The sequence below is a fragment of the Pleurodeles waltl genome, chromosome 3_1 (genome assembly GCF_031143425.1).
Source record: "Pleurodeles waltl isolate 20211129_DDA chromosome 3_1, aPleWal1.hap1.20221129, whole genome shotgun sequence".
NCBI classification, from domain to species: domain Eukaryota; kingdom Metazoa; phylum Chordata; class Amphibia; order Caudata; family Salamandridae; genus Pleurodeles; species Pleurodeles waltl.
The window spans coordinates 970,144,900-970,168,997 of NC_090440.1; the positions used below are offsets into that span (position 1 = coordinate 970,144,900).

General features: G+C 48.0%; 1 protein-coding gene across 1 annotated transcript in view; it reads left to right on the forward strand.

Moving 5' to 3' along the window:
- The window catches only part of CEP85 (centrosomal protein 85), a 304,191-nt gene that overhangs the window by 119,617 nt on the left and 160,476 nt on the right, over window positions 1-24,098 (forward strand). Inside the window, exons 6-7 of the mRNA XM_069224028.1 lie at window positions 3,882-4,067; window positions 4,517-4,669. Of these exons, the coding sequence (XP_069080129.1) occupies window positions 3,882-4,067; window positions 4,517-4,669 (339 nt within the window). The remainder of the gene's footprint in view (window positions 1-3,881; window positions 4,068-4,516; window positions 4,670-24,098) is intronic.

Here is a 24,098-nt window from a genome sequence, read left to right on the forward strand (position 1 = left end):
TAAGTGCATACTTAGTCACTCCATTGCATGGGCACTATTACTACAATTCAACTCCTACCTCACCCTCTGCGGGGAAAAACAATCGAGGATGGAGTCGACGCCCATGCGCAATGGAGACAAAAGGAGGAGTCACTCGGTCCCGTGACTCGAAAGACTTCTTCGAAGAAAAACAACTTGTAACACTCCGGCCCAACACCAGATGGCGAGCTATTGCAGAACATGCGAATCTACTGCGACTGATGCCACGAACAGATGTACACTGGGTAAGTGACATTTTCAATTTTTGTCACATGTGCTTCCTGGACTTTACGAATTAAGGTGAAGATGCACAAAATGTGGCTCTGTAAAAAGTGCTCCTGGGTCTGCGCTTGTGGGCAGGACTACTCAGTGCATATGAATACAATGGAAATTCCTTTGAAGATGGAATAAGAATACAGATAAGAAACCATTGCGTCTGATTTTCACTGGGTCAGCATTTCTAATGACCGATTCTCTTTGAACCAGAATTGCCTGGCCCGCTCAAGAGAAATTAATAGCAGCTTATTTCATTTTACTGCTTCCACAACACCCGCTGAACTTGGAGGACTGGGGGTGGGGAGTTTATGCAAATATAACTGAGAAGTTAATCTAAAACTCTTCCCTTTGTGTCTGGATACCACCACTGTAAGGAAATGGCTCCCTGTTGCAGTTACCCCCCACTTTTTGCCTGATACTGATGCTGACTTGACTGAGAAGTGTGCTGGGACCCTGCTAACCAGGCCCCAGCACCAGTGTTCTTTCACCTAAAATGTACCATTGTTTCCACAATTGGCACAACCCTGGCACCCAGGTAAGTCCCTTGTAACTGGTACCAAGGGCCCTGATGCCAGGGAAGGTCTCTAAGGGCTGCAGCATGTCTTATGCCATCCTATGGACCCCTCACTCAGCACAGACACACTGCTTGCCAGCTTGTGTGTGCTGGTGGGGAGAAAATGACTCAGTCGACATGGCACTCCCCTCAGGGTGCCATGCCAACCTCACACTGCCTGTGGCATAGGTAAGTCACCCCTCTAGCAGGCCTTACAGCCCTAAGGCAGGGTGCACTATACCACAGGTGAGGGCATAGGTGCATGAGCACTATGCCTCTACAGTGTCTAAGCAAAACCTTAGACATTGTAAGTGCAGGGTAGCCATAAGAATATATGGTCTGGGAGTCTGTCAAAAACGAACTCCACAGCTCCATAATGGCTACACTGAATACTGGGAAGTTTGGTATCAAACTTCTCAGAATAATAAACCCACACTGATGCCAGTGTTGGATTTATAAAACAAAATGCACACAGAGTGCATCTTAGAGATGCTCCCTGTATTTTACCCAATTGTTCAGTGCAGGACTGACTGGTCTGTGCCAGCCTGCTGCTGAGAGACGAGTTTCTGACCCCATGTGGTTGAGGGCCTTTGTGCTCTCTAAGGACAAACAAAAGCCTGCTCTGGGTGGAGGTGCTTCACACCTCCCCCCTGCAGGAACTGTTACACCTAGCAGTGAGCCTCAAAGGCTCAGGCTTCGTGTTACAATGCCCCAGGGCACTCCAGCTAGTGGAGATGCCCGCCCCCTGGACACAGCCCCCACTTTTGGCAGCAAGTCCAGGGGAGATAATGAGAAAAACAAGGAGGAGTCACTGGCCAGTCAGGACAGCCCCTAAGGTGTCCTGAGCTGAGGTGACTCTGACATTTAGAAATCCTCCATCTTGCGGATGGAGGATTCCCCCTATAGGGATAGGGATGTGCTCCCCTCCCCTCAGGGAGGAGGCACAAAGAGGGTGTAGCCACCCTCAAGGACAGTAGCCATTGGCTACTGCCCTCCCAGACCTAAACACACCCCTAAATTCAGTTTTTAGGGTCTCCCAGAACCTAGGAAACTAGATTCCTGCAACCTAAGAAGAAGAGGACTGCTGAGCTGAAAACCTGCAGAGAAGATGGAGACACCAACTGCTTTGGCCCCAGCTCTACCGGCTTGTCTCCCCACTTCTAAAGACGCTGCTCCAGCGACGCGTTCCACAGGGTCCAGCAACCTCTGAAGCCTCTGAGGACTACCCTGCATCTAGAAGGACCAAGAACTCCTGAGGACAGCGGCTCTGTTCCCAAAAGACTGCAACTTTGCAACAAAGAAGCAACTTTGAAACAACACATGTTTCCCGCCGGAAGCGTGAGACTTTGCACTCTGCACCCGAAGCCCCCGGCTCGACTTCTGGAGAAGAAACACCACAGGGAGGACTCCCTGGCGACCACGAGACCGTGCGTAGCCAGTTGACCCCCCTGAGCACCCACAGCGATGCCTGCAGAGGGAATCCCGAGGCTCCCCCTGACCGCGACTGCCTGCTTCAAAGACCCGACGCCTGGTAAAGACTCAGCACCCGCATCCCCTAGGACCGGAAGGATCCGACCTCCAGTGCAGGAGCGACCCCCAGGTGGCCCTCTCCCTTGCCCAGTTGGTGGCTACCCCGAGGAGCACCCCCCTTGCCTGCCTGCATCCCTGAAGAGACCCCTTGGTCTCCCATTGATTTCTATTGCAAACCCGACGCTTGTTTGCACACTGCACCCGGCCGCCCGCGTGCCACTGAGGGTGTACTTTCTGTGCTGACTTGTGTCCCCCCCCTGCCACCCCTCCCCCCCCGGTGCCCTACAAAACCCCCCCTGGTCTGACCTCCGAAGACACGGGTACTTACCTGCTGGCAGACTGGAATCGGGGCACCCCCTTCACCATTGAAGCCTATGCATTTTGGGCTGCACTTTGACCTCTGCACCTGACCGGCCCTGAGCTGCTGGTGTGGTAACTTTGGGGTTGCCCTGAACCCCCAACGGTGGGCTACCTTGGACCCAACTTTGAACCCTGTAGGTGGTTTACTTGCCTGCAAAACTAACAAACACTTACCTCCCCCAGGAACTGTTGAAAATTGCACTGTCTAGTTTTAAAATAGCTATGTCATTTGTGTGAAAACTGTATATGCTATTTTGCTAATTCAAAGTTCCTAAGTGAAGTTCCTTTCATTTAAAGTATTGTTTGTAAATCTTGAACCTGTGGTTCTTAAAATAAATTAAGAAAATATATTTTTCTATACAAAAACCTATTGGCCTGGAATTGTCTCTGAGTGTGTGTTCCTCATTTATTGCTTGTGTGTACACAACAAATGCTTAACACTACTCCTCTGATAAGCCCACTGCTCGACCACACTACCACAAAATAGAGCATTAGAATTATCTCTTTTTGCCACTATCTCCCCTCTAAGGGGAACCCTTGGACTCTGTGCATACTATTCCTTACTTTGAAATAGTGCATACAGAGCCAACTTCCTACAACCACCCACCTGCTTGTGTAACTTTGGCATTCTCCAGTGTAGCAAAAAGATCACAAGGATGTTTAGGATCACGCTGGAGTCGTTTTTATATGTTAAAAGGACAATGAAGCCATTTGCAGCATAGATGTTGATGCAAGTTACTAGTACTGTGACAGCAGCTTACAGAGGATGAATGCCTTTACTGGAAATTGATTTACAGAAAATTCTGGTAGTTCTACTTACCAATTCAGATCCTTCTCTTTTCATGCAGATCCCTGCTGTTCTAGCTAGAGCGAGGTGACTTAGTTTCCCTGTTTTCTTCATTCCTTTGGTCCATGCTCCGTGTATAAATCAAACAAGTGAGGCTAATCTACATTGCCACAATAAAATTAACCCAGTAGTGCACGACCTTCTGCAGGAACTGTTTACAAGCTGGTACCCTAGCTTGAAAATGTCTTGTCTTGCACTTTCATGACATATGAAGTAGTAGTATTTGATATTGGCCTGCTGGGTAATACTCTGATTGCAAAGCCTAATGTATCTCATTGTGTGCTTGTGTGTTTTCAGGAAATGCAGCGAGAGAACACATTTCTGAGAGCACAGTTTGCTGAGCAGTATGAATCTTTCAAGAAGGAGAAGGTGGAGCTGGAGCAGAAGCTGGCTGCAGTAGAGGCAAATAGCAAATCATTCAATGATTCCCTTCAGGCCGCCACCCACAAGCATGAACAGGAGCTAAAGAAGCAAGAAGAGCGGGTATGAAACGTATCTTTGAATTTTTTTGGGGGGGGCTGTACAGGTTAAGTGCTTTGGAATGTAGATCTTGCCCTGAAACTGGAAAAATATTGTGCACAATGCACCCTTGCGAGTGGGACGCTCAGGATTAAAACGGAATTGTATGGAACTATATATCTTTAGGCACCGACTCCTTCACAAAAGAGGGATGGAAGGGCAGGGGTGGAGGGGCGGCATCCATCATACCTGGTCTTAGAAACAGTTAAGCACACAGCATGAGACAACGTAGTAGAATGGAGTTTGGAAGGTAGATGGGAGTCTGCCCGGAATTCTGTACCTTTTACAGAAGGCATGGGCATTTGACTGAGAGGGATGACATCTATATGACTCCCACAAGTCTGGATAAAGGCCCCGTGAGTTACAGAGCAGAAGGAACCTTACGCTAAGAAAGCCCTTTTAATTTATTACAGGTGAAGGGAAGAGACAAACACATTAACAACTTGAAGAAGAAATGCCAGAAGGAAAATGAGCAGAACCGTGAGAAGCAGCAGAGAATCGAGACACTGGAGCGATACCTGGCAGACCTGCCCACCCAAGAAGACCACCAGAAACAGACCCAAAAGGTGCCAATGTAGTCAGCAAGTGGGTGTGTAGGGAAATAAAATCATAAGTGTGAGATACTTTTTTGCAGTAGCATTGATTTAAAGGGAATGCAACCATTTGTTCTGACCTGTAAGATGACCGTGTTGAATTTATAACTGAGGAAAAGGGAAGTTGTTAAGGCAGATAAAGGGGAGAGCAAAGTGTGAGGGGTTAGTACTGGGCTGTGTAGTGCGGTATTTTTCTAAGTACCTTCCTCCAAACGACCTCTCCTCATCAGTTCCTTTACTGTCACTCAATCAATTAAGGGACTTGTAAAGCACAACTTCTCATCCCGGAGGGTATCGGGTGCTGTATTTATTCTCCAGTTTGATATCCTAGGATCAGCATTGACCCAATTATGTTTTATATGCTTGTGTAGTTCCCACATGCCTGTCTTAACATGTCATCTCTACCCGGCTTACTTGTGAAACTGCGCTTGTGTGTTTTTATGTGTTATCTTTTCCAGATTCTGGGCCTTGGTCAAAGTGAGTTCAGCTTGCTGAAATGATACAGTGCTAAGCAACCCACATTTACTCAGTCCGTAGTTAAACCCAGTTAAAGGTTAAGTCTGTTTAAGCTCAGGAATGTGGAAAATAAGGCCTGTAACCCATTTTTCTGCAGGGAGCTGGTTTATCCTTGTTCCAGGGCTAAAGGAAGGTGCTTATAATCATGCTCACAGAAAGAGGTTGTGATTTGACTTGGGTTCTTGTGTTGCTTAGGTTTCTCTTCAATAAATATCTGGAGTATTTTCCTCATGAATGGAACTGCTCTAGCACTTACTGCCCTAGCTCTTATCGCAGGTATTGTTTGTCTGAGTGACTAAACCAATCTGTTACTGCAGTGCTGAGCCCATATTGTCTCCCTCGAGGCATTGTTCTTCTTCTCACACAGCCCCTTCTTCATAGCCTGTGTAAACAATCTGCTCAATGTTTCATTAGTAACTACCGGCAAAGCGTTGCGTTTTGAGGGGCAAATAGCAGCTACTTAATTTGATGTGATCTCACCCAAAGTCCATCCTGTCATTGGTATTTACCATTCAAAAATATTTAACCTTTAGGTTAAGAATGGGTGATTGGTGCAGTTTAAATGTTGACTTAGTTGATGTATGAATATTTCCAAATTGTGAACTTGCTTGACATGGAAGAGCAGAGAGTAATAATCAGAACAAGACTTACCCAGGCTCTTTGAAGAGAGACTGAATTTGCTCCTCCTCTGAAAGGAGAATTGCATAAAATGTGTATCAAGTGGGGAAAGCTCCTCTCTTATCTTGCAAAAAGATAAAATCATATGGCTGTTCATCGGTTAATATGTTGAATATGAAGACTAATTGTGCTGAACAGGGAATCTGATGGTTTCTTTTGAATTCAAAGGTAAACTTGTTGGTTCGCATTGAATCTATTTTGTTGACTACCTTGGGACTATCCATATTGAGAGGAGAACTTGGCTTACTAAGCCTAGAAGTTGAACAGCTGCACATTCTGACATTTTCTTTCTGCTTTTTCTGTGAATAACGTTGGTAATTTATACCCTCACTCAGGGTAGGGGGCTTTGAGAGGGACCATCTAATATTTACACAACTTTAAAATAAGGCCTTGTAGGGCCATTTACCAACTTTGCACTTGCTGTGATTCTGTATGTAATTATAGATTGGTGTAAGGAAATGCCTCCTTGGCATGGTTACCCCCTGACTTTTTGCCTTTGCTGATGCCAAGTTATGATTTGAAAGTGTGCTGAGGCCTGCTAACCAGGCCCCAGCACCAGTGTTCTTTCCCTAACCTTTACCTTTGTTTCCACAATTGGCGCACCCTGGCATGCAGGTAAGTCCCTTGTAACTGGTACCCCTGGTACCAAGGGCCCTGATGCCAGGAAAGGTCTCCAAGGGCTGCAGCATGTCTTATGCCACCCTGGGGACCCCTCACTCAGCACAGACACACTGCTTGCCAGCTTGTGTGTGCTAGTGGGGATAAAAAGACTGTCGACATGGCACTCCCCTCAGGGTGCCATGCCAACCTCACACTGCCTATAGGTATAGAAAAGTCACCCCTCCAGCAGGCCTTACAGCCCTAAGGCAGGGTGCACTATACCATAGGTGAGGGCATAAGTGCATGAGCACTATGCCCCTACAGTGTCTAAGCAAAACCTTAGACATTGTAAGTGCACGGTAGCCATAAGAGTATATGGTCTGGGAGTCTGTCATGTACGAACTCCACAGCACCATAGTGGCTACACTGAAAACTGTGAAGTTTGGTATCAAACTTCTCCGCACAATAAATGCACACTGATACCAGTGTACATTTTATGGTAACATACACCCCAGAGGGCACCTTAGAGGTGCCCCCTGAAACCTTAACCGACTACCCGTGTAGGCTGACTAGTTTTAGCAGCCTGCCACACACCAGACATGTTGCTGGCCACATGGGGAGAGTGCCTTTGTCATTCTGTGGCTAGTAACAAAGCCTGCACTGGGTGGAGGTGCTTCTCACCTCCCCCTGCAGGAACTGTAACACCTGGCGATGAGCCTCAAAGGCTCACCCCCTTTGTTACAGCACCACAGGGCACTCCAGCTAGTGGAGTTGCCCGTCCCCTCCGGCCACCGCCCCACTTTTGGTGGCAAGGCCGGAGGAGATAATGAGAAAAACAAGGAGGAGTCACTGGCCAGTCAGGACAGCCCCTAAGGCAACCTGAGCTGAGGTGACTCTAACTTTTAGAAATCCTCCATCTTGCAGATTGGGATTTCCCTCAATAGGGATAGGGATGTGCCCCCCTCCCCTCAGGGAGGAGAGACAAAGAGGGTGTAGCCACCCTCCGGGCTAGTAGCCATTGGCTACTAACCCCCAGACCTAAACACACCCCTAAATTGAGTATTTAGGGGCTCCCAGAACCTAGCAAGATAGATTCCTGCAACCTAAGAAGAAGAGGACTGCTGAGCTGAAAAACCCTGCAGAGAAGACGGAGACACCAACTGCTTTGGCCCCAGCTCTACTGGCCGGTCTCCCCACTTCTAAAGACACTTCTCCAGCGACGCCTTCCCAGGGTCCAGCAACCTCTGAAGCCTCAGAGGACTACCCTGCATCTAAAAGGACCAAAAATTCCCGAGGACAGCGGCTCTGTTCCCCAAAGACTGCAACTTTGCAACAAAGAAGCTCTTAACCCCCAACGGTGGGCTACCTTGGACCCAACTTTGGACCCTGTAGGTAGTTTACTTACCTGCAAAACTAACAAACACTTACCTCCCCCAGGAACTGTTGAAAATTGCACTGTCTAGTTTTAAAATAGCTTATTGCCATTTGTGTGAAAACTGTATATGCTATTTTGCTAATTCAAAGTTCCTAAGTGAAATACCTTTCATTTAAAGTATTGTTTGTAAATCTTGAACCTTTGGTTCTTAAAATAAACTAAGAAAATATATTTTTCTATACAAAAACCTATTGGCCTGGAATTGTCTTTGTGTGTGTTCCTCATTTCTTGCCTGTGTGTGTACAACAAATGCTTAACACTACCCTCTGATAAGCCTACTGCTCGACCACACTACCACAAAATAGAGCATTGGAATTATCTCTTTTTGCCACTATCTTACCTCTAAGGGGAACTCTTGGACTCTGTGTTTACTATTCCTTACTCTGAAATAGTGCATACAGAGCCAACTTCCTACAGTGTATAATTTGATATTTATATTTCATGTGAATATATGCAATTATGGGAAGTGTTCTTGTGTATATGTATTTTTTAAGTTTTTTATGGGTCGGTTCTCACCTGTTCGCCTCAAAGGCGCGTAAAAAAATGGGGTGAAACGGACGTCAGCACGCCGACGAGGACCTCTTATTGGCACGGTGACGTCAGACGGAGTCACGTGGAGCCGTGCCATTATGACGTCCTCGTCGACGTAGACAGCTAGGAAGAAGACTTTCTGTCGGATGCTGGTCCAAGGACGAATTCATAAGGTGAGGAATCCACAGGTAGCTATTGTATCCACCAGAAAAAGCGTTACCGAAGCGAAGTAACCTGTTCTTTTTGTTAAAAAAAAAAAAACATAAATAAAAAAATCAGACTGATTATTCAATAAATAGGGTGAAATTGATCAATACTAGTTTATAGTAAAACTAGAAAAATTACAGAAGAGCTGGATAATGCAAGTACTCCAGTAGAGTTCAAACACATCATAGAGGTATAAATGCACCATCGTATGGAGTGATGACCTTGAATCAGTTGCATGTTATAGATAAATAACATGATTCCAACTTCAAAATTGATGGTACATTTGGAAAACCAGACCCAGTCCAATTTTCTGGAGCTTGAGCAGTAGGTCTGCTCACCACAGAAAATAAAATAAAAAATGTGTGCCATCTCTCTCTGGCATACAGATTTGAAAGCAGTTGGCAGTGTTGGTTGGACACATCAGACCATGTCACACCCACTTTGGGGTGGGTGTGTGTGTTTCTAGGCCAGTCATACCCCTTTGTCTTTCCTAGATTACTGATTTAGGATCAGTGATGTCATCCTGGTGCAGCCAATACACACTTCACTGTGCTAGTGCTACCTACCGTAAGGGGAGACTGGGGATTCTGGGCTCAACTGTAGTGGCTGAGATCGGATCCCACTGGTGTCCTGGGGTTTGTCCTACTATGACTGTGCAAACTGCACCATGTACAACATCCTCTGCACATGACTCCTAGGGCCTGATTGTGACCTTGGCAGATGGTATACTCTGTCACAAACGTGACGGATATCCCATTCGCCGGATTAAAAGTTCCATTATATCCTATGGAACTTGTAAAACAGCGGGCGGGATATCCCTCACGTTTGTGACGAAGTATCCTATCCGCCAAGGTCATAATCATGCCCTCAGTAGTGTGTTCAGCAAGAACTCAGAACTTAAGTCAACAGCAGACACAGCAATATAATGTCCAGCCCAGTTCCACTGCTTCTTTCTTGTAAAACCAAATAATTACACAACAAAATAAATTTAAAAAAACACACAATCCAATTATGTTAATGAAATAGTGTTGAATCCTGTTTGTTCTTCAGGTAGTGTTACACTCACTAATGTTCTCCTCCTGACCTGGGTGAATCTAGGCACTACACTGCTCGGTATATGTTGGCAGTGGCACAAATTATTCACAGGTGTACGTTATCACAGTCACCCACATAAGTGTCACACTCACCTTTAGCTGACTTGGGTAGCAACTCTGTGCTGTTGTCTTCCTAAGAGTACTTCTCAGTCTGTGCGCTCCGGTTTTAGGGAAAGCCTTGTGATGTCTGCATGGTGGTTGTCAGAGTTTGGGTGATAAGCCAAATGCAGTCTGCCCACTTTGTCGATTTTGTTGGATGAAGTCCAACATGGCCCTACTGGCAGAAGGCATCTTCCGGCAGTCAGATTCTCCGCTGAATGGTGCCAGCATGGCCTTTCAAGACAGTCAGACCCACGACAAGGTGCAGAGTAGGTTGTGCATTTTCATGGTTGAAAGACCAAGCCTGCTTGGATAAGTCTCCTTAGAACTGACCAAGAGATCGGGGGCTCCCTTGAGATTCAGATCGCCGATGGCTTCACTCTCTGGCATCTGCCTTCTCTATGCTCTACACAGTTGTAAAATGCTGTGCTTCTACTCCTTTACAGTCTCTTGTTGCAAGGCCAGGCTCACTACTTTCCTCTTTCAACGAGCATACCTCTATATGCAAGACAGACCCTTTGCTCCTGCTGCAAAAAGTGCTGAATTTAGGTGATGTCCCTCATCCCTGGGAGACTGACTAATATGCAGAACCCTTGTGTTGGTAACACAAGCTATTAAAGTGCTCTGTAGGTCACTCCCTTCCTTGGTCAACATGAACTTGTGACTGGAACACAGTGGGCGTGTTTGAACTACACTTCTATGTACATTTTCCAGACTGGGTATGGATCGCATGTCTCGTACTTCAGAGCTGGTTTAGGGTGCTTCTCTGTTTAAGTATTTTCCCCAGGGTGCTCTTCAGGTACATAATTTTTAGGTTGAGCATAAGCGCACAGCGTCTTGTATACTTTTAGTGTACTTACTTTGAGCTTAGTGCCATTGAATTTTGCTCATTTCAGTGTCATTAAAAAATTCTTCCTTGCTAGTGGTCAGTCATCTCTGCCCCTCCTTTTTCTCTTTTGAAGCAGGGACCAACTACTGTGTAATTACACTTTGTCCTGTTTATCTCTTCTGTTAGGGATTTTTTTTTGTTTCCTGCAGAGCATTCCTGCTGTCAGCAAGGTTGTAAATCAGGTTGTTATCTTGGTCAAGTTTTCTCTTCGTGGAGCCGGGTGTGCCTGCCTGCGGTCTCCAGTGGTGGGAGTGAAGGCAGAGGTCCGCTTGTTTATTCAATTACCTGTTTTAACTTTAAAGGCTTTACTGAGGCTTTGCATGAGTACCAGGTACATTACTTAAGGTCATATTAATTTTTTTGTATGCACAGGGAGATTAGGTGATGATGTTGAGCTGACGCAGTGACTCAAACCTGGGCCCTCGGGGGAGAGGGGGTTAGTCTGAGGGGCTAAAGGTGACAAAACCGGGGGCAAGTTTTAGAGCTCCTTGTCCTCTGCCTACCAAAACCAGCAGAGTGTACACTCCCGCGACAAGAAAACCTCCGTCCATCTCAGCAGAGACTAGAGATGCATCTAGTTCTTCCGCGTTTATTTGTGTTCACCTAAATCTGTATGTGTAGAAGTGTACAATACAAACAGTTTTTCAACCACCAGCAAAGAAGGCTGAGTAATCAGGGAAATTTGTCACACAATACACGGCGGCACAGCGGCTAGAAAGGCAAGAGTCACTAATCTGTTTATTTCAAATGAAATGGAAAATCGTCGGTATGTACTTAACAGCCCCTTATTTGCAGCTCTGAAACATTTTCAATTCTAAATATTCACCACACCAATATGGTTATTGTTAATCTAATACTGCTAATAAGGACTGGCAAAGCCAATAGACCTGGTCTGGTTTATGCATATATTCGTTGTTGTGACATGTCTAAATGTAAAACTATAAAACTCAGCCAGGCCCTAAAATACTGGTCAGGTGGCACCTGATGCTCAGGAAGCTAGTTCACGTGTTAAGCTACATCTTAATCACGTATGCCGTCCCTCTTGGAGGGGGTATCTAGTTGCCCTTCTTTGGCCACCTTCTGTTTAGTGACCCCTTTCCCACCTTTTTCATTCCACTTGAAACTGCCATGAGCTGACCACAATCTCTGTAAAACACCAGTCCCTCATACTGAGATCACACAAAAGAAAGCCGCCCTCCAGGGCGCAGCCTAGTGTGTTAGGGTTACGCAGTCAATATGGTACAGCAGGATTAGTTGATCAATAAGGCTCAATAGGGAGATCCATACCGATTTTATTTTAAAAAAACAGGTTTCTTTATTTATATTTAGGCACCAGAATCTATACAACCAGTAAGTTTGTTTTGCCAGAGAAATCGTTACAGTTTTGAAAAGTTGACAGTGCAGTTTTCTGAAGCTGCAGTGTTACCCTGTGGGAGAGAGAGAAAACATATACGGCAAACAGTTACTCCACAGCAACTTACGGAACCAGTCTTCTGTACTTAAGGTGAATATGTATTAGGGTTCTAGGTCACACAAACAGGTCACCTCGAGCGGCACTGGGGCAGCCGGGTGCAGTGGAGCAGTTCAGCATCCGGTGCTCATTTGAAGTTGTTGGGGATTGGTACTGTCAAAAAGGTGCTGCAGGTAGGGACTGGATTGAGTTCAGTTCTTGTGTTGCTCGGGGACGTAGTGATGCCTGTGGTCCTATTCTCCTTGGTCTGGTGCAGACTATTGCAGAGGTGCATTGGACCATTGGGTCTCCGTCACTGGAGGCGGTTGTGGTAAAGAGGTGTGGCGGGGCTACTCAGAGGCTGCATGTGTCTCTGTGAAGGTTGCAGTGGGGAGACCGTTGATGGACTTCATCTCTAGAGGGACTGGGGACCACGCTATTACAGTTGCCTCACTTCATCTGTGGCTAGGTGGCACGGATACAGTGGTACTGTCCAACTTCTGGGTTTGGCAGTCTGAAGTCCTCTCGTTGTTTCATGGCAGTTCCTGTTAAGCTACCACCACACCCAATGTCATCCAGGTCTGAGCCATCCTGTTTAGGTCAGTTGCTTCCCACATGCTCAATAGACACCATTTAGCAGATAGAGACATGGTAAATTTTGTACTGTAGGAAAGTACCCTCTTTTTGGCGTGGTTACCCTCCCTTTTTGTCTGCTATGAGTGTGCTTAGTCTGTTTTCACTGGGATCCTGCTAACCAGGACCCCAGTGAAAGTGCTGTCTCCCTCCGACTTTGATTACCTTGGACCTTTGTGCACTCCACAATTGGCATACTGGTGTCCCCTTAAGTCCCTATTGTATGGTACCCAGGGCTTTGGGGCACAGGGGTCCCCCATGGGCTGCTTCATGTATTATGCCACCCATGGGAGGCCATGCAAAATGTGTCTGCAGACCTGCCGTTGCAGCCTGCGTGAAAAGATGCATGCACCATTTCACCACAGGTCACCACCACAGGTAACTACAACAGATCACTGTAGGAAGTTGGCTCTGTATGTGCTATTTCAAAGTAAGGAATAGCATGCACAGAGTCCAAGGGTTCCCCTTAGAGGTAAAATAGTGGTAAAAATAGATAATACTAATGCTCTATTTTGTGGTAGTGTGGTCGAGCAGTAGGCTTATCCAAGGAGTAGTGTTAAGCATTTGTTGTACATACACATAGACAATAAATGAGGTACACACACTCAGAGACAAATCCAGCCAATAGGTTTTTATATAGAAAAATATCTTTTCTTAGTTTATTTTAAGAACCACAGGTTCAAATTCTACATGTAATAGCTCATTCGAAAGGTATTGCAGGTAAGTACTTTAGGAACTTCAAATCATCAAAATTGCATGTATACTTTTCAAGTTATTCACAAATAGCTGTTTTAAAAGTGGACACTTAGTGCAATTTTCACAGTTCCTAGGGGAGGTAAGTATTTGTTAGTTTTACCAGGTAAGTAAGACACTTACAGGGTTCAGTTCTTGGTCCAAGGTAGCCCACCGTTGGGGGTTCAGAGCAACCCCAAAGTCACCACACCAGCAGCTCAGGGCCGGTCAGGTGCAGAGTTCAAAGTGGTGCCCAAAACACATAGGCTAGAATGGAGAGAAGGGGGTGCCCCGGTTCCGGTCTGCTTGCAGGTAAGTACCCGCGTCTTCGGAGGGCAGACCAGGGGGGTTTTGTAGGGCACCGGGGGGGACACAAGTCCACACAGAAATTTCACCCTCAGCGGCGCGGGGGCGGCCGGGTGCAGTGTAGAAACAAGCGTCGGGTTCGCAATGTTAGTCTATGAGAGATCTCGGGATCTCTTCAGCGCTGCAGGCAGGCAAGGGGGGGGTTCCTCGGGGAAACCTCCACTTGGTCAAGGGAGAGGGACTCCTGGGGGTCACTCCTCCAGTGAAAGTCCGGTCCTTCAGGTCCTGGGGGCTGCGGGTGCAGGGTCTCTCCCAGGTGTCGGGACTTGGGATTCAAAGAGTCGCGGTCAGGGGAAGCCTCGGGATTCCCTCTGCAGGCGGCGCTGTGGGGGCTCAGGGGGGACAGGTTTTTGTACTCACAGTCTTAGAGTAGTCCTGGGGTCCCTCCTGAGGTGTTGGATCGCCACCAGCCGAGTCGGGGTCGCCGGGTGCAGTGTTGCAAGTCTCACGCTTCTTGCGGGGAGCTTGCAGGGTTCTTTAAAGCTGCTGGAAACAAAGTTGCAGCTTTTCTTGGAGCAGGTCCGCTGTCCTCGGGAGTTTCGTGTCTTTTCGAAGCAGGGGCAGTCCTCAGAGGATGTCGAGGTCGCTGGTCCCTTTGGAAGGCGTCGCTGGAGCAGGATCTTTGGAAGGCAGGAGACAGGCCGGTGAGTTTCTGGAGCCAAGGCAGTTGTCGTCTTCTGGTCTTCCGCTGCAGGGGTTTCAGCTAGGCAGTCCTTCTTCTTGTAGTTGCAGGAATCTAATTTTCTAGGGTTCAGGGTAGCCCTTAAATACTAAATTTAAGGGCGTGTTTAGGTCTGGGGGGTTAGTAGCCAATGGCTACTAGCCCTGAGGGTGGGTACACCCTCTTTGTGCCTCCTCCCAAGGGGAGGGGGTCACATTCCTATCCCTATTGGGGGAATCCTCCATCTGCAAGATGGAGGATTTCTAAAAGTTAGAGTCACTTCAGCTCAGGACACCTTAGGGGCTGTCCTGACTGGCCAGTGACTCCTCCTTGTTTTTCTCATTATTTTCTCCGGCCTTGCCGCCAAAAGTGGGGCCTGGCCGGAGGGGGCGGGCAACTCCACTAGCTGGAGTGTCCTGCTGGGTTGGCACAAAGGAGGTGAGCCTTTGAGGCTCACCGCCAGGTGTGACAATTCCTGCCTGGGGGAGGTGTTAGCATCTCCACCCAGTGCAGGCTTTGTTACTGGCCTCAGAGTGACAAAGGCACTCTCCCCATGGGGCCAGCAACATGTCTCGGTTTGTGGCAGGCTGCTAAAACTAGTCAGCCTACACAGATAGTCGGTTAAGTTTCAGGGGGCACCTCTAAGGTGCCCTCTCTGTATTTTACAATAAAATGTACACTGGCATCAGTGTGCATTTATTGTGCTGAGAAGTTTGATACCAAACTTCCCAGTTTTCAGTGTAGCCATTATGGTGCTGTGGAGTTCGTGTAAAACAGACTCCCAGACCATATACTCTTATGGCTACCCTGCACTTACAATGTCTAAGGTTTTGTTTAGACACTGTAGGGGCACAGTGCTCATGCACTGGTACCCTCACCTATGGTATAGTGCACCCTGCCTTAGGGCTGTAAGGCCTGCTAGAGGGGTGTCTTACCTATACTGCATAGGCAGTGAGAGGCTGGCATGGCACCCTGAGGGGAGTGCCAGGTCGACTTACTCATTTTGTTCTCACTAGCACACACAGGCTTGTAAGCAGTGTGTCTGTGCTGAGTGAGGGGTCTCTAGGGTGGCATAAGACATGCTGCAGCCCTTAGAGACCTTCCTTGGCATCAGGGCCCTTGGTACTAGAAGTACCAGTTACAAGGGACTTATCTGAATGCCAGGGTGTGCCAATTGTGGATACAATGGTACATTTTAGGTGAAGGAACACTGGTGCTGGGGCCTGGTTAGCAGGGTCCCAGCACTCTTCTCAGTCAAGTCAGCATCAGTATCAGGCAAAAAGTGGGGGGTAACTGCAACAGGGAGCCATTTCTTTACACAAGCCCCCCCCAGCCCACAGGCCAGGAGACTCAGCCCAAGCTGGGAGAGTCTTCCTAGTCTGTCAGGCGAGGAAGAGTAGGAGAAATAGGCTGGTTAGTTGCAGGGCCTACTCTGCCTTACATCCTTCTGTTCAGGTCATTCCCTTTGGGGAACTGACCTACTTCCACAGTGATAGGACCTAGTCTGAATTGCCTCTTGTCTGCCTCTTCAATGTCTCCACCCATTCTTTCTATTTTGGTCTTAGAGGTATCCACCTCTGCTAACCTTATCTTGGCCAGGGTTACCCCTAGCTTACCCAGAGAGGTTACCCAGAGCTGGAGTAACCCCACCATGACCAATAGGGTCAGGGGGCCTAACTTGCTATTTGGCATGGGGTCAGACCACCATGCTAAGGATAGTGCAGCCATAAAGGCTAACACCCAGCAGAGGCCACTGACAGCTGTCAGTGCCCAGAACCACACCTTTAGCTCTTCACCTAAAAGGGAAGGGGCTAAGTTACAGGCTTCTTTGGGTTCAGGTTGCCTGTCTGCTGTATTAGAGTGGGGGGTTACCACATCTTGTAGTAAACACCCTTCTTCCACTCTTTCTTCTGTTAGCTGAGGAGCCACCCACTCAGGTTTAACAGTTGCCTGACTAGCCAGGACTTCTTGTGGGTCAGGTTGGACTTTATCAGGGCCATTTTTGGAGTTCTCCCCTACTGGAGCAAAATCTCCTTGGCTTGCTGTAACCTTGGCTAAAGGTTGTCCACCCTTCCTACTCTGTTTTCTTTTCTTCTTCTTCTGGGGCCTGCTTGTATTTACTGCAGAGGCAGGACTTCCAGAATCCTTGGGAGAGGACTGGCACTGGACCAGTTTCTCTCTTGGGCTCTGACTAACCTCTGGGTAGTCATTTCCAAGGAGACAATCAAGGGGGAGGTCTGTACTGACTACTACCCTTCTCCAGCTAAGAGTGCCACCCACTTCTATGGGCACTAAAGCCACAGGCCTCTTAGTGACCCTGTCTAGGCTAACTCTTACCCTGGCAGTCTCACCTGGGATGTACTGGTTTGAGAGCACCAGCCTGTCATGCACAATAGTGTGACTGGCACAAGTGTCTCTCAGGGCAGTGGTTGGGATTCCATTCACCAGTAGGTGGTGGAAGTGTCTACTTCCCTCTGGAATCTCCAACTCACCTGTTGGGCCCTGTTTCCAGTTGAAGGCTAGGAAGACCTCCTCATCTGAGGAGTCATCTCCCATGGCTACACTGGTTACCCCTGGAATTTTGTTCTGGGGTTTGTTTTTGGGACAAGAAGTGTCCTTGGTGTGGTGCCCAGACTGTTTACAGTTGTGGCACCATGCCTTAGTGGCATCCCAGTTCTTACCCTGGTACCCACCTTTGTTTTGGGTTGTGTCTTGGGGCCCACCCACCTGTTCTGGTTTTTGGGGGCCTACAGAGGACTCTTTTTCTTTGTTTCTAGTGTCACCCACTTTCTCCTGGGGAGTTTTTGTAACCCCTTTCTTTTGGTCACCCCCAGTGGAAGTTTTGGTTACCCTAGTCTTGACCCAGTGGTCTGCCTTCTTTCCCAATTCTTGGGGAGAAATTGGACCTAGGTCTACCAGATACTGATGCAACTTTTCATTGAAGCAGTTACTTAAAATGTGTTCTTTCATAAACAAATTATAAAGCCCAACATAGTCACACACTTCATTTCCAGTTAACCAACCATCTAGTGTTTTTACTGAGTAGTCTACAAAATCAACCCAGGTCTGGCTCGAGGATTTTTGAGCCCCCCTGAATCTAATTCTATACTCCTCAGTGGAGAATCCAAAGCCCTCAATCAGGGTACCCTTCATGAGGTCATAAGATTCTGCATCTTTTCCAGAGAGTGTGAGGAGTCTATCCCTACACTTTCCAGTGAACATTTCCCAAAGGAGAGCACCCCAGTGAGATCTGTTTACTTTTCTGGTTACACAAGCCCTCTCAAAAGCTGTGAACCATTTGGTGATGTCATCACCATCTTCATATTTTGTTACAATCCCTTTGGGGATTTTTAGGATGTCAGGAGAATCTCTGACCCTATTTAAGTTGCTGCCACCATCGATGGGACCTAGGCCCATCTCTTTTCTTTCCCTTTCTATGGCTAGGAGCTGCTTTTCCAAAGCCAATCTTTTGGCCATCCTGGCTAACTGGATGTCCTCTTCACTGGGGCTATCCTCAGTGATTTCAGAGGTGTTGGTCTCTCCTGTGAGGGAACCAGCATCTCTGACTATTATTTTTGGAGTCAGGGTTTGAGGGACCCTGTTCTCCCTAGATAGGACTGGTAGGGGGGAATTTTCCTCCAAGTCACTATCCTCTTCCTCTGAGTTGCCACCCTCAGAGGGGTTGGCCTTTTCAAACTCTGCCAAAAGCTCCTGGAGCTGTATTTTGGTAGGTTTGGGGCCCATTGTTATTTTCTTTATTTTACAGAGTGACCTTAGCTCCCTCATCTTAAGATGGAGGTAAGGTGTGGTGTCGAGTTCCACCACAGTCACATCTGTGCTAGACATTTTGCTTCTAAAAGTTGGAATACTTTTTAAGAATCTACAACTGGTTCTAGAATCTAATTCAAACTTTTACAAACTTTTAAACTCTAAAAGAAATGCTAAACAGGATCTAACACAAGGCCCTAGCAGGTCTTTTAAGAATTTAGAAAACTTTTCAAATTGCAAAAATCAGTTTCTAATGACAATTTTGGAATTTGTCGTGTGATCAGGTATTGGCTGAGTAGTCCAGCAAATGCAAAGTCTTGTATCCCACCGCTGCCACCAATGTAGGAAGTTGGCTCTGTATGTGCTATTTCAAAGTAAGGAATAGCATGCACAGAGTCCAAGGGTTCCCCTTAGAGGTAAAATAGTGGTAAAAATAGATAATACTAATGCTCTATTTTGTGGTAGTGTGGTCGAGCAGTAGGCTTATCCAAGGAGTAGTGTTAAGCATTTGTTGTACATACACATAGACAATAAATGAGGTACACACACTCAGAGACAAATCCAGCCAATAGGTTTTTATATAGAAAAATATCTTTTCTTAGTTTATTTTAAGAACCACAGGTTCAAATTCTACATGTAATAGCTCATTCGAAAGGTATTGCAGGTAAGTACTTTAGGAACTTCAAATCATCAAAATTGCATGTATACTTTTCAAGTTATTCACAAATAGCTGTTTTAAAAGTGGACACTTAGTGCAATTTTCACAGTTCCTAGGGGAGGTAAGTATTTGTTAGTTTTACCAGGTAAGTAAGACACTTACAGGGTTCAGTTCTTGGTCCAAGGTAGCCCACCGTTGGGGGTTCAGAGCAACCCCAAAGTCACCACACCAGCAGCTCAGGGCCGGTCAGGTGCAGAGTTCAAAGTGGTGCCCAAAACACATAGGCTAGAATGGAGAGAAGGGGGTGCCCCGGTTCCGGTCTGCTTGCAGGTAAGTACCCGCGTCTTCGGAGGGCAGACCAGGGGGGTTTTGTAGGGCACCGGGGGGGACACAAGTCCACACAGAAATTTCACCCTCAGCGGCGCGGGGGCGGCCGGGTGCAGTGTAGAAACAAGCGTCGGGTTCGCAATGTTAGTCTATGAGAGATCTCGGGATCTCTTCAGCGCTGCAGGCAGGCAAGGGGGGGGTTCCTCGGGGAAACCTCCACTTGGGCAAGGGAGAGGGACTCCTGGGGGTCACTTCTCCAGTGAAAGTCCGGTCCTTCAGGTCCTGGGGGCTGCGGGTGCAGGGTCTCTCCCAGGTGTCGGGACTTGGGATTCAAAGAGTCGCGGTCAGGGGAAGCCTCGGGATTCCCTCTGCAGGCGGCGCTGTGGGGGCTCAGGGGGGACAGGTTTTTGTACTCACAGTCTTAGAGTAGTCCTGGGGTCCCTCCTGAGGTGTTGGATCGCCACCAGCCGAGTCGGGGTCGCCGGGTGCAGTGTTGCAAGTCTCACGCTTCTTGCGGGGAGCTTGCAGGGTTCTTTAAAGCTGCTGGAAACAAAGTTGCAGCTTTTCTTGGAGCAGGTCCGCTGTCCTCGGGAGTTTCGTGTCTTTTCGAAGCAGGGGCAGTCCTCAGAGGATGTCGAGGTCGCTGGTCCCTTTGGAAGGCGTCGCTGGAGCAGGATCTTTGGAAGGCAGGAGACAGGCCGGTGAGTTTCTGGAGCCAAGGCAGTTGTCGTCTTCTGGTCTTCCGCTGCAGGGGTTTCAGCTAGGCAGTCCTTCTTCTTGTAGTTGCAGGAATCTAATTTTCTAGGGTTCAGGGTAGCCCTTAAATACTAAATTTAAGGGCGTGTTTAGGTCTGGGGGGTTAGTAGCCAATGGCTACTAGCCCTGAGGGTGGGTACACCCTCTTTGTGCCTCCTCCCAAGGGGAGGGGGTCACATTCCTATCCCTATTGGGGGAATCCTCCATCTGCAAGATGGAGGATTTCTAAAAGTTAGAGTCACTTCAGCTCAGGACACCTTAGGGGCTGTCCTGACTGGCCAGTGACTCCTCCTTGTTTTTCTCATTATTTTCTCCGGCCTTGCCGCCAAAAGTGGGGCCTGGCCGGAGGGGGCGGGCAACTCCACTAGCTGGAGTGTCCTGCTGGGTTGGCACAAAGGAGGTGAGCCTTTGAGGCTCACCGCCAGGTGTGACAATTCCTGCCTGGGGGAGGTGTTAGCATCTCCACCCAGTGCAGGCTTTGTTACTGGCCTCAGAGTGACAAAGGCACTCTCCCCATGGGGCCAGCAACATGTCTCGGTTTGTGGCAGGCTGCTAAAACTAGTCAGCCTACACAGATAGTCGGTTAAGTTTCAGGGGGCACCTCTAAGGTGCCCTCTCTGTATTTTACAATAAAATGTACACTGGCATCAGTGTGCATTTATTGTGCTGAGAAGTTTGATACCAAACTTCCCAGTTTTCAGTGTAGCCATTATGGTGCTGTGGAGTTCGTGTAAAACAGACTCCCAGACCATATACTCTTATGGCTACCCTGCACTTACAATGTCTAAGGTTTTGTTTAGACACTGTAGGGGCACAGTGCTCATGCACTGGTACCCTCACCTATGGTATAGTGCACCCTGCCTTAGGGCTGTAAGGCCTGCTAGAGGGGTGTCTTACCTATACTGCATAGGCAGTGAGAGGCTGGCATGGCACCCTGAGGGGAGTGCCAGGTCGACTTACTCATTTTGTTCTCACTAGCACACACAGGCTTGTAAGCAGTGTGTCTGTGCTGAGTGAGGGGTCTCTAGGGTGGCATAAGACATGCTGCAGCCCTTAGAGACCTTCCTTGGCATCAGGGCCCTTGGTACTAGAAGTACCAGTTACAAGGGACTTATCTGAATGCCAGGGTGTGCCAATTGTGGATACAATGGTACATTTTAGGTGAAGGAACACTGGTGCTGGGGCCTGGTTAGCAGGGTCCCAGCACTCTTCTCAGTCAAGTCAGCATCAGTATCAGGCAAAAAGTGGGGGGTAACTGCAACAGGGAGCCATTTCTTTACAATCACTATAAGTCACCCTTAAGGTAGGTCCTTGAAGCCCATTTTACCTGTGTACTGGCCACAGATCACTGCCAGTGGTCCAGCTACATAATGGTAACAAGATGACCTTGCCTTGCAACATTGTTTTGCCGGTTCCTTCCAGCAACTGCAACATTTCTCTGGCTGCGCATCCCCTGGGATCGGTAAGACATCCGCTGCACCAAGAAGGAATCTCCATTGTGGTGAAGGAGTCACTCCCCTGCATCTGCAGGCACCTACATCGACGTCCGGCTGCGTGGATCTGCTCTCCTCTGTAACTGCGTGGATCCTGCATCACAGGTGGCGGTGGTCTGGAGTGGTCCCCTTGGTCCTCTGGCCAATTAGGGAGACGGTGAGCCCTTGCCTCTCCTTGCAGGACAGTACCCCTGTGCACCGCGACTCTTGCAGCAACCAAGAATTGTTGTTTTCCTAATCCAATAGATCTTCAGGATCCGAGTAGCCCTGGCGCCCAGCACTTCATCCTTGCAAGGACAGTCTCTCCTCTGCTGCTCCAGCGACGTGGGACTCCTCCAGGTGTGCTGACTGGGCCTTACTGTCTGCTGCCGTTGGGAGCTGTGACCGCTTCTGCTGACACTCCCGACTACTGAGGGTCAGCCCGGACCCCCCTTCCAAGAGTAGAGTCCCCTGGACCTTTGCTGGTCCTCCTCAGCCTTGCAACTCTTCTTTTGTCTCCTCTTACATTTACCAAGGCTTGTTGGTGGGTCTCCTGACCAATGACTGACTGCAACCCGGCGACTGACGTGGGACATCATCTGCACTGCTCCAAGGACTCCTCTGCAGCTCCTGAACTTCACATCTGATCTTTGTCCCCGGTCCACCCAGAACTTGATCCACAGAAGAGTGGGTAGTGGCTCCTGCCCCGTCTAGACACCATCGTGGACTGGACTCAGTCCCCTTCTTTTCCAGGTCTTCTTCCAGAATCCACCTTCGGGTTCCTCTGATCTGGTCCTGTTCTTGCACAATCAATTTCTAAGCCCTCTTGTTAGTCCCTGGGAAAACCTGATACTTGCCTTTGCACTCCTGATCACTGGGGGTCACTTAGGTACTCACCTTTTGGGGTTCCGAGTTCCTCCAGCTCCCCTCTAACTACTCCATACCCTTGAATGGGGGACTTCACTTCGCATTTTAGTATAAGCTTGGCCCTCACTACTTTTCACTAATTCTGATCCACAGCGACCTCCTATAGAGCCCTGGCTTCCAAGACACTGTCTTCATTTACTAATAGGGGTTGCCTGGCCCTGTGGTATAAGGTGCCAACACCATAGGTGTCCATCACACACCAGGCCAGTTTCCTACATGTACCTCCTTCATGCTCGTTACCACCAGATCTCAGAAGTATTGGTTCAGTGGGCACCCCCACAGTATGTGGGGAAACAAAAAAGGTACCCCTGTGTCCAGACTGTCTACAGCACTTGAGATCCTCACTTCTACCCATTTTGACCAATGTGTTGCAAGAAATGTAGGATCAATAGAGAATTTTAAACTGTATTAACTGGAACCATATTCTGACTGCTACTTCCCTTGATAAGGCCAAGGTCTCCATCCATTCATCTGTGATGCCATCCAGGTCCCTCTCCCAATGTTTGTGTAAGTGCAGACGTGGATCGGGAGAATTCTTTATCAGTTTTCTGTATGTTAGGGATATTGCTTTCTTGGGCATGTGTTCATGAAGCAGTCTGTCCTCAAGTGGCTAGGACTCTGGGAGTTCAGTACCCCGGTGGTTTGCCATCTGGAGAGCATGGTGGATCTGAAGATAGCAGAAAGTCTCCATTGCCGCTAGGTGATATTCCCACTGCAGGTCTGTAAAAGGGATCACCCTCCTCCATTAAACCCCCCTCCTCCGCCCACCCCCATTCCATTGTATGCTATTTGGGCCTCATCTTCTGGAGGTAGAGTGGTTGCCCACCATGTAGTATATATACTGTTGATTTGGCCCAGTTAAAAGAAGGTGAGGATGTGTAATATTGTACGTATGGAGGACTTGGGGTCCGCTAAAAATGTCATTTGCATATAAAGAAATTCTATCCTCTAAGTGATCCATCCAATGCAGACCACAGATCAGAGAATCCATGTGGATCCACACCGCCAAAGGTTCCAGTGCGAGTGCAAAAAGAAGCATCCCTGCCTGGTCCCTCGTTGGAGGGGGAACCCACCAGATGTCCTCCTGTTAACTGTGACCTGGACTAGTGTTTAAGTATAGAGGATCTGGATCCAGAACAAGAACTTGGGCCTGAATCACATACGCCCTAATGTCGCAAAGAGGCCAGGCGTGCATCAGGGGTGGCTATTACTGTGTCTGCCTGTTTGCCTGGCTTAGGAGCCTCCGCAGATTAAGGGCCACCCTACAGCCCGGCATAAAGCCAGACTGATCTGGGTTAATTAATGCGGAAATTATCTGGTTTAGGTGGGAAGCCAAAAGCTTTGCAGGTATCTTGACTTCTGCATTCAGGAGTTATATGGGTTGATATGTGGCCAAATTTTCGGACGGCTTATTCTCCTTGTGTAAAACTATTCGAGAAGCCAAACGTTGGACTCTGGGCAGGGAACCAGTCTGCCTACTCACCTTAAAAATCATGTGGTGCAATGGTGGTTGCTGTGAGTTTGTACTGTTCTATAGGCAGGCCACTAGGGCCCATTGCTTTGCCCGATTGTGAGCCCCTTATGGCTTAGGTCACCTTGTTTG